At 38.8% G+C, this 11,511-nt stretch overlaps 1 protein-coding gene across 6 annotated transcripts in view; it reads right to left on the bottom strand.

Moving 5' to 3' along the window:
- Positions 1 to 1,774: 1,774 nt before the first annotated feature.
- Positions 1,775 to 11,511, bottom strand: part of adam12b (ADAM metallopeptidase domain 12b) — a 92,778-nt gene continuing 83,041 nt past the window's right edge. For 2 of the 6 annotated variants that reach the window (XM_079688764.1, XM_079688765.1), the window contains 2 exons: positions 5,727 to 5,905; positions 1,778 to 4,786 (listed from right to left, as the gene is read on the bottom strand). In XM_079688764.1, the coding sequence (XP_079544890.1) occupies positions 4,747 to 4,786; positions 5,727 to 5,905 (219 nt within the window). In that variant the 3' untranslated portion in view covers positions 1,778 to 4,746. Of the gene's footprint in view, positions 4,787 to 5,726; positions 5,906 to 11,511 lie in introns of all 6 variants that reach the window. The other 4 variants (XR_013809460.1, XM_079688763.1, XM_079688767.1 and 1 more) reach the window with 4 other exon arrangements.

Below are 11,511 nucleotides of genomic sequence, written 5' to 3'. Positions count from 1 at the left end.
CATACTAAGAACATTCTTGAGGAAAAATACTCTTTATAACAGTCTATTTCTCCCTTACCTTTACTACTGCTCCGAAATATGGGGAAACACGTACTCAACAAATCTGCAAAAAATAATAACATTCCAAAAAAAGTATTACGAATAGTCTGTGGTGTTGGTAAAAAATGAACACACAACTCCCATATTTAAAAAAACTCAATCTATTAAAAAGTGTTGACATAGTACAGCTTAAAACAGTACTGATTATGCACAACATTTTCCATAACAAAATGCCTAATAATATTCAAAAGCAGTTAAAAATCACAGCGTGAACACATGAATGTAAAAAAAGTCACTTGAAAATAAGTGTTCACAATCTTTATATGCAATTATGCATATATTATTATATGCATATATTATTATTCATTTGCCAAGTACATGTGTACATATGTATATATTTATATATAGTATTTTCATTTCCAAAAAAAGATAGTTGAAACTGCTATTGACATGAGCAGAAAATGACCCTATATCTAGTTTTCGTATATATATATATATATATATATATATATATATATATATATATATGCATTTATTGTTTTCCTGCCCTAACTTTTATTACATTTTTTTTCCTGTTTTCTTTATTTCTTTGTACTCCTTCATTTCTATACGTTTTTGACACAATAATGCCGATGTTGTATTAGGATGATGCACGGGAGGGCTACTTTCCATATGCTTCAGCCTTCCTGCTTCTAAGAACTGTGTTCATCTTTGTGTGTATGAATTATAGTTTTTTTGTTTTTTGGATGAATAATAATTTTATAAAAAATCACTTTCAACTTGGGGCCCCCTAGTGGCCGCGGGGCCTCTATGCATCTGCATAGTCCGCCTAGGAAGAAACGGCCCTTTTTTGTCAAAGAACTTAAGATATTCATTGCTATCGGGGTGTTAAGAGCATTCCATGGAATATAACAAAAAGTGTATCTCGAGCCGGTTTCTCAAACTTACCTACCCCACCTTGTTACTAGGAAGCATTTTCTTTCACAATAAATGTTAGTCACAGTTTTGCGCTAACCAGTACAACAACATTCCTCATTATATGTTTATAAATGTAACTAAACATATATTACTAATGCCTGTTTTGGTTCCTCACTAGGACCGCCAGAGGTCGCTGTATACCTAAAACCGCCAACGGGTAAAATGTACCCGCGATTTTCAAGGTACAATGTTATTTTATTTATCATATAGAACAGTGAGTTTTGATCGCACAGGGATGAAACTTATACCAATAGAATCTGTGGACTCTCAGCTTTTCATATGATATAGGTTGTGCAGATAGCATGAAGTTTAAAATATCGCTAAGAGTGCTGATTTAAACACTTGGTGTTAGACTTGTGTTTTGTTGAGGTACAAATCTCTCTATCTCTCTCTATCGATATATCTGTAATGTTCTGTTCTATGAACACATAATTGTCTACATAAATAGACGACGCGGACTACTTCTCTCATTCCGAGTGTCCATCTTTATTCAACTGGCACGTAACCTGCACACATGCATTACGTCCTCAACGTGAGCTCAGTCCTCCAAGATCTTGTATTCTCCAAGATGTTACACTATCTATAACTATCTATCTGTCTATCTCTCTCTCTATCCATCTATCAATATATCTATCTATCTATCTCTCTATCTATAAGGAACCGCAGTAGACAAAAGGCGTTGCTATAGCAACACGTCATGTTTACGCTGCACTTTCTATGAGGTAAATATTATCCGCTGGCGGATATAGGTATAAATGGCATTTTTTTGGGCGATTTTTTCAATCTGACTTCATATTGACAATTGTTAACAACAGAGGGTGCTACACAACACACTTTCAGGAAAAGTCACGGACTGGGAGACTTTAATATGTTATTGAACAAAAGTTACATACAATCAAAAAACAGCTGCTGGTAAAATTTACCCGTTGGTTGTTCTAGTGTTAAAGCTGTGATTTCTTCTTGTTCATAAACATTGATAGGACTGTTTTCTTGTGGTTCAATCATGTTCTTTGTCTCTCTCTAAATGAGAGTGTAGAGGTTAAAGTGTTTCTTGTTTGTTTTCCATCCCAGTGCTGGTCAAAGTGTTTGGAGGGGAGCTGCTCTTCAATCAGGACTGAAGGGCGACTTCACCCTGAAGCTTATTGGAGCACATTAAGGCAACATGAGATAAGAATGGAGGAAAGAGAAGCCCCTGTAATGACCGCTGTTGTCTGACAGATGGCAGTGTTGAACAACATTGATGTGCTGCTCAAACAGCAGAGCAGGGCAGACCCTCATGTTAAAATGAGGACAAACACATACTTGAAGTTTTTCTCTTTAAAGTTGTTTTTGTGTTGGAGCGCACTCCATAAATAATCGTTGTCTTTTGTATCACACTAACAATTACCTGTGTGACCTTTCTGTGATGTTTTACTTTCACACTAAAACAGCTTAACTACTCAACAAGAAAACCATTGGCAACAGCTACTCTCAACATTCTGTTTCCATAGTAACACACTAACACTCAGTGTGAAGGTGCTCTAAAGGTGATTGCTAGTGTTTAAAGAGAATGGTGAATATTTATTTACTTTTAGTTTAAAATACATTCTGGATGAGACTTTTACTTGTAGTTGAGTATTTTTAAGACCATAGTATTTGTACTTTTACTTAAGTTAGGGATCTGAGTAACTTCTTCCAACACTGGAAACAGACACATAGAAAACAGTTCATTGGTTGCTGCTTGTTAGATTAAACATTGTAGTTTTACAGTTGTTTTGTTGTCATGGTGACTTTCTGTTGGCTTTCTTATGAGATAAATTGCATTTTGTAGACAGAGCTGTAAGGACTGTCAACTCGCAGCGACAAAAAAACAAAAATGGCATTTGTAAATTATTGATGTTGATCAAATGAAGAAATGGTTTTCTTATGAACCCTTATTTATCTCCATAACAGACACTTTTAGAAATGTTCTCTTAAGCATTTTCTTTGTAACACTTACTGAAGTCATGTTTCCAATAACATCCAAAAATCTAAGTGAGAAAATAATTAAAATAAATAGTTATTAACAGTCATAAAGGAACTTTATTTGGTTTCTGATTTCATTAATAAAATCTCTCAGTTAAAATGAAACACTTGTCTCTGGCCTGCAAGTTAAAGGTTGAAATCTTTAAAATGGCCACCCAGTATAAATGGGGCACAACCTCAAAGCAGTTCTTACTGTATAATACTGTGCTTATAAAAACAATGACAGTCTGATCCAATAAGAGAGCAAAGGGAAATAATAACTTGCATACAATATTTACACTTTACAATGGCTTTAAACATGGTACAGTTATGTAAATAAACACGGTACATTTAGGATTTACAAATGGTAACATTTAACGACTAATCGACAAAGCACTGACACATATTTTCCAGCGGAGAGCGGTTACTCTGACTGTCGAACACATCTGAACAAAACAAAACACACTACTTGCACACTGCTGCAGGGCTTTACTGACTTCAATCATTCTGCAGTGGTGAGAAGACAAACAGTGCATGTGGACACACTGACAGAGGAGAAAGAATTGTGCTGTCAAGCTTTTACCAGTTGTATCCCTCCTTGTTTAACAGCAAGTCAAACACAAATAACATCAGGGGAAATTGGCAGACTCAAAGTGCAACGCCCAGCTGATGAACGATGCTGTAAATGCATGAATAATCCAGTCCAAGGAAATCAAAACCGTACGAAATCCTAAAGGAATGGTATGAAGGTGAGACAGATACGGTAAAACATCTCGTTGGACACGGTCGAGGGGAACTTGGAACGCTCACAGCGCTGAAGTCATCCGGCTTGGCTCGCTCACTCGAGGACAAAGTGAGCGTAAATGTAAAACATACAAACACCACAGCTAATGCTGCATTATTTGGTGTTGGTGTAATTCTCTGGAATACAATCAGTCTGTCAAATCTGTTGAGACTCCACAGCGTCTGCCAGTATCAGGACAGAGCGTCCAACACATGCCCGAGCAGAGAGTCGGAGCCAGGCTGGAATATGTGTGAAAAGGACTTTCTCTGTTGAGTACAAAGAAGTGAACTTATAAGGTAATAAGCGAGCCTGACTGTGAGGCTGTAACATGATGAAACCCACGATACAAACATAGTGTGAGGGTTTAATAGAGTCCACTGTATTCAAAACAAAAATAAGATCGTAGCACCGCGGCGACAGCGATGGAAAAGATGCATTTAACACATCGTAAAAAAAATATGAAATAACTGAATAAACACGGCTCTATGGCTCACACGCTACACTGACAATGTGCCGAGTTGTGCTCCATTTCCCTTTATCGTCGTTTTAGTCAAAAAAACTCACTTTTTTGCGCTTCGATTAGTCAAGCAACTTAACTGGTTATAAAAACATCATATATTTCAGCATGTTGTTTGAGAAAAAACGTATAAAAATCACCAAAGAATGCAAAAAGAAATATTCTAAAATTACACCCTCTTTTTTAATTTTTTAAAAACACTCAAGAGAGTCCTGTGCACAAACTGGTGATATCGCAGTTAAATATTTAAATAGATAAATAGTTCATTGGTACCTGAGCGAGGACAACAAAGCACCTTTTAAAGCACCGAGGTGTGAGCCCCCTTTCACTGGAAACTCTGAGATGCTTCCCGCTGTCCACAAGGTCCTACAGAGTCTCAGTATTTAGTGCAAATCAAGAAAGCCTCCGACTGTCGGAGTCCATGACGTAAAGTGGGCTGCAGTCCTTATGTCTTTGGTGGTCTGTAGGGCAACATCGGCACAGGTCTGAAACATAAGCATCAATACAAGACGTTATCACCACAGAAAAGATCAAATGTTGCATATCACGACCAACATGTACATGATTTTCCATTTTTCTGAGATAAAGATTCACGTCATGCACTTCTGTATACTAATGCTTCATATTTCCTTTCAGTCACGCACCTTGTTGCATTCATCCGATAGTAAATAAACACGCCATGTCTCATGAATAAGCTCGAGTCATTTCGAAGTCTATTCCAAAGTCAGAACAGTAATCTCATTAGGTCGGACTGACTGCAGTAACATTTTTTATTAAATTGAATTCATGTAAAAGGCTGCAGCGGTACAAGGTTAGAGCAGTGTAATAAAGATATCACCTCACGCACACGGGAAAAAAAGTGTTTCAATAAACCAGAAAACACTGCAGCGCTGCCAATGAGACAACTTTTAGTTTGAAGGAGAGTGTTTTCTTGGATAAGTCCAAAGAAATATACTTTTATGTGGTCTGGTGCAAAGAAAGTAAAGAAAACAGCTTAAAGCCAAAATACTAAATCACATCATCACTCCCAATGGCATGGATGAAGTTAGGAATATGTGTATCACCGCTAATCGATAATAATGATCCAAACAGGGTTACAAAGCGCTTCCCAATACAAGATAAGTAACCAAACGGAATATAGTTAAATTGATAAAAGTATGATCTGAATGAAGGTTTCAAAGCAACAATAGCTTGAAATCCCTCAGTGATGCAGCCTGTACAGAACAGAAAACACTAAATGTTATCCCTTCTTCTCGTGCACCAGGTGCCACCCACCGTGCAATATATATCACGTCTGAATAAAGCTGTGACCAACATTAAGGTGATGGACAGCGACGTCTGAATGACAGAAAGCCATTCATTTAACAAGACAGATTAAGCCAGCTCTGTATTTCACGTCTGAGATTCCTGTCACGTAGCTCTGACCTGCTGGGTAGAGGGATGTTGGGCGGGGGCCTGGGCACCGTGGGGATGGGGATGGGGATGGGGAGCGGGCGATTGGCTGGGAAGTGGACCCCCGGTGTGGCACCGTGACCCAGCCGAGAGCACCTCCCTAGAGGGTCTGCAGGCAGGGGCTTCTGGGGAGGACTCGGCTTCATGTAGTCCTGAAGAAGAAGAAGAAGAAGGAAGATCAAGGTTAACAATCTATATGTGGTTATATTGGTACAATGAGAGCCAATAGGGTGGCTGTGGCTCAGGGAGGAAATGGTTGTCAACCAATCGGATGGTCGAACATGTCGAAGTGTCCTTGGGCAACATACTAAACCCTACATTGCTCCATGGCCACTGGTGTGGAGATGCTTTGTAAATCACTATGGATAAGTTCCGAAGTGAAATGTAAAAATGTGCAACAAAAATGTTGTCCTATATTCAAGGCTTCTCTTGTCATTTGTACATAGCTACTGTGTAGTTGTGACAACGACAATCTGAGGTCACAGGTTCCTCCAACAGTGCAGCACAATAAAACAGGTAATAGTGCAAGTACATCAAATCAAATAGAATAGAATATAAATAGTGCAGAATAGTCTATATACAAGTAATATAATAGAATAGAATATTGATATATATATATATAAGTTGCAAACAGATGTTAAATGATATGATAATGATGTTATTTGTGTTTGACTTGCTATTTAAATAGTGCATAAAAGTGCATGATAATGGTGAATCTGTCCTGAGGAATGATAGATTTGTTTCCGAATTAATTGATTTACACATCAGCCTTGTTCTGAGTTGGTATCAATAGATATGTCCAAGATGCTAACTGACTTTAATTTGAAAAACACCCCATTACTGTTATCTTGAGTGAAAGGGAACCTGAATAATATATCAGGACACCTTCTACCTCCCTCTGAATATGGATTAGCTGTACGGCAGACAAAAGCTTCACTAGAGGGCGATGTGTTATCTCCTCTGATGCCACCGCTAACATGAGATGAATCCCAAACCTCCTCTGTGTCCGCCACCTCTGCGGCAGTGTGTGTGTGTGTGTGTGTGTGTGTGTGTGTGTGTGTGTGTGTGTGTGTGTGTGTGTAGAAGTTTATCTGTACAAGGTGCCATCATGTGTTACTAATCTACTGCAAGGAGGCGAGGCAGTGATACACATCTGCCACCAGCAGACCTGCTACCGTCACACACACACATGTATGCACAGAACCACCACACACATGGACATATATAAGCTATATGCACACACAGAGAAACAAATAAGTGTAACACAGCGAGAACAAGGGAGCTGCAAGGTTTAAAACATTCATGAGTGCAGTCAAAGCGTGACTGGGTTTTGTCAGGACAGCACTCAGACTTACTGTGGCGTTAAAATGATCAAATAAAAAGAATACATTCATTTGGAGGCACCTTTCACGACACCCAAGGACACCGTGCCACTTGATGATCTTAACTAATTGTCCTATTATCAATTTAAGTAACTGTTTACTACGACTCCACTTTACGAGGGAAATACTTTTACCGCACTACATTCATTCCAGCTTTAGTTACTTTAAAGATTCTGATTAACATGTTTTAAACATATGCAATTAAAGGTTAAGATGGCACTTTACTGATCACTAGGGCAGGAATTCACAAGCTAGATTAATAGCTTATAAAAAATAGAATAAATATCCTCCTTTACCAGCTGAAACATTAAAGTTATGAACACATAAATGCATCCATAATTCAATTCAGATGATTTCAGAAAACATTATGTATATAAAATAATTATAAAAACAAATGTCTTAGGTAAAGGGCTAATAAAAAAATAATATAAAAAACATACAACCATGAAAGACTCCCATACAAAGGCATTAGAGGAAGCACTAGAAGAATAAGAAGCACATGTTCTGATCTTCATCTAAATACAGTGGCAGTCTATTTGGCTTTGTTCAAAATGGATATTGCAGCAGGAATGAAGGAGTTTTTGTAAGGTCTCTTTTTAGTCAGAGGTGCTCTGAAGTGGCAGCCTGATGGGGTGAGTGAGGGTCCTCTGAGATGTGAAGTCTGCTTTTCTCTCGACTTAATCACTGTAAAGGTCTGAGAGTTGAGAGGAGCCGGAGATATTTAATGGAAGCTTGTTGGATCTTGTGAGTCATTTTTTTCTGATACACAACATGTTTCCTTCCTATGTTCGATCATGCACTCTGCAAGTCTGTTGTTGCAGCTTAGAAATAAATAAATTAGGCCTGTAAATAATTACTGTTTTTCATTTTCAATGTTTTCTTTTCTAAACCATTTTTGTTTTTGGTCCTGTTAAGCCTGAGAGACCCCGGTACCGGAACCCTCCTGCAACATCTTGCAGGAAACAGTGTTTTACCATGTGTGTGAGTGGGGAGATTCCCCTTCGATTCTATTGGCTCTAACGCTCAGAAAGAGATGTCAATCACCAAAATCGACCAATGGGTTCCAGAGAAACGGTAAAACCCCCATTTCCACAAATCACCTCAGAGGTTGAGTATTTTTTGCTAAACTTCTCTAAAAAGGTCAAAAGTCACTTGTTTTGCATCAATCTTGATACAGGGTACTTATTATATGTTGTACTTTGGATCCCTAAAGCTTTTAGTTTACCTTACCATCATCCAAGGGTAGTTTTCACTATAAGTAAAGAATAATTTTTGGACGGACACTATCATTTACAGTTTTTTTACTATGTTCAATCTGAATTTTCTTTAAAATAAAAAATATCTATATTGATTCTGACTTTTCTACATCCAACTCACAGCTTTATCATTACTTTGAGAAAAAAAGATTATTCATTTAAACCTTTTAGAAGGGAAAATACGGTCATTTGTTCTGGGAATGTCATTTTCGAGCCTGAGACCTGAAAAACAGGCTCAGGGCTAAACTGAGGGAAAGTAGGAAATGACAGACTGAACCACTTCCTACTGACCAAGCTGACAAATTATTTTATTTGTCCTAAACCAAAGATATGCTTTTTAATATCAGCAACTATTGACATTTAAGCAGCCAGAACAGTTCTGGGAGCTTTCAACTGAATTGCCTCCATTTTTTATGAAACACAATCAGATTCAGAGCTGTCACAAATTAAGCGAAAAACCAAACATATTTCCATCATTTTAAGTATCCAATTCATATTCTACTCTAGTGGGACAGCCCAGAGCTCTTGAGATGCACTAAGGCAGGATGCCCTACAGAGGTTGAACTGTGTTGATGCTTTAATCTGATGGAGCACAGCAGGACCCATGTACTGAGTCTGCAGCACACTCCCATGTGAGGACTATTCTTATTAGCTCAGAGCTAGGGGGGGGGGGGGGGGGGTAGTAAAACATGCACAGTATGGGATTTGTGTGATCCACTTAGAGAGAATTGGTGTGAATATAAAGTGAAACTAACGCAGACTTTACACATTCGGCGTACCACCCACTGTGATCTTTAGTGCACATTACTCCCTGACAAATCCTACATGTGTCACTTCTGGACAGTTTAGTGAATAACGACCCCTCCAGTTACGAAGCAGGCTGTTCTTCAAAGGCTGAAGATGAAAACAAAGATGTTAATAGACAGATGCACCCGCTGAAATGCACGAAGAATCCAGCACCGATGTGCATTCTAACGCTGCTCTTGGAAGAAAATCTCACACTGTGGAACTGGAGCCTCGGTTGTGTGCATATATCTTAATTCAAAATGAAAGATTGCACCATCCTCTGTTACTTATGCATGATCTATGAGCCTTGGGCTTACAAACACCTTTCACAATCCTCCGGAGGAACTGAAATGCGTGTTGGTCTGGCCAAAAGCAAGGCTGTTTCTCTAAATTCCTGAAAAGATGACATTTTAAAATGTGTGAAGCTGCAGTCTAAATGTGCAGTGCATCAGAATACGGTTTGAGCGTGTTTGCCTAACATTTTAGTGACTTCCAAAGTATCTGATTTGTATTTTTAAAGATAATAACGAGCAGGTCTGTTTGAGAAAAAGGTCCATCTCCCCCATGTTTTGTTCTCATGCTCTGCCTCATTGTAATAGATGTAGGAGAGGTGTTATTCTCTTGGAAACACCTTAACATTGATGAGGTGCAATTGGCACACATGCATAAGATAGGAGGCAAAAAAGTATTTTTAAAATGAGACATATTGGCAAAGACAGCTGCAGAGGTTGTGTCAAGTATTCCAATGAGCTTGTAATACACTTTTTGTAAGGGTCCTGTCAACAGATCCTCTGTCTCTGACCTATAAGTGCTGTTTCTACTCGCTCCATCTGTTTCATTACAGCGTAATGAGATAGGAGATAAAAGCAGGTGGTGGCGTTTCATTGTTTTGGCAGGTCAGTGAGCAGCTTATTTAAAAAGCAAGCGCTAGCCTTTCAGCCAAAGTGCATCATTAGTTGGCAAACGTTGATATTAATCAGGGGTGATGTGCTGCAACGCTTTATATGGCAACACAAAATCATCCCGGACTGAATGGTAAGGCAGTCGTTTTTGCTGAAGAAGTAACAAGGGAATTGATTCTTTGTTTGAACACCAACAACTTTTCTGAAAATCGAATAAAAAGGTCCTAACTAGACCCTGCTTTCTTTGTTAAGCCAAACACGTTGTTAACCCTGGTTCAATTTTTACAAAAGTATTCTATTTTATGAGCTTATTATACGTGTGATGTAATACTCGTGTTAACTAGCAACTATAGCTGTGATATAAATGTATTGGAGAAACAGCAGCCTGCAGTATTTACCTCTATGGGAATGATATCATAAAGTAACAGACATTTGAAACTTCCAGTTGAGTACATTATCTTGTACTCATTTCCAGAGTAAATCAAAGTACTTAGTTACTTCCCAGCCCTGCTGTTGCTCACCTGAATGATTAACCTTGGAGGTATGATAACTGGATCTCTGTACGTCTCCCTGTAAGTCCTTCCTTCATGCGTTTGCCTTAACATCTAGGATTAGGTTATGCTTCTTATCCAACATGGAGAAACAGTCACATCACAAAGCGTGTGTCTTTATCTTTTTTCAAAGCAGCGGAGATCCGTCTCTTCGCCTGCGCTCCCTGCTGGGTCTCACAGAGAACAAACATCCAGCACAGCTCCCTGCGCTGCGCCGCGACAGGAACGCATCAGGATTTGGATGCACCACCAAATCCAGCAGACAGATGGATTTACTATCTCCACCGCATCCAATACCGCTGGCTAAGCAGAACGCAGCGTCTTACTCAGGAGTTGGGTCACGCGGGGGAGACGGATTGAATGTTGCAGTCGATAATGTGGGCAAGCAAGCGGACCGCAGTGCAGGAATGCAGTAATACTAACATGCAATGCTTTGTTACAACATTTACACAAGACCGTACAGGTGGCTGTCTCCGTTTTACAACACTGACTATAATTAGCATATTATTTTAATCACTGCAGACCATTTTAGAATCTAGAGTATCTCAGCTTTAAGATTGGTTTCTTATATTTCATTCCACTCCATTTGTTGCGGTTCATTTGACTATGAAAATCTCATGGCTTTGCTTTACAAAGATCATTCATCACAGTTTCCTATTTAGAGTCAAAGTTACATAACTTTCATGAGGTAATGCATTGTGGAAAGGGACTGATTTAAAAAGTCTTCATCAGTGTGTCCGAAGTAGCTGTGACCAACCAAATTTCTTTGTTGTTGTTGTTGATTTGCCAACATATATCTCACTGTTTCCTTGACCTTGCAAAGGGTTGTTGACAAAATGATCTCCCTGCAGTGGATGATAGAGTGGTGGCCCTAAAAAATT

The sequence above is a fragment of the Notothenia rossii genome (genome assembly GCF_949606895.1).
Source record: "Notothenia rossii genome assembly, chromosome: 6".
Classification (NCBI taxonomy): domain Eukaryota; kingdom Metazoa; phylum Chordata; class Actinopteri; order Perciformes; family Nototheniidae; genus Notothenia; species Notothenia rossii.
The sequence above is the reverse complement of the archived record's forward strand: the minus strand, read 5'-3'. Positions and strand labels throughout refer to the sequence as shown.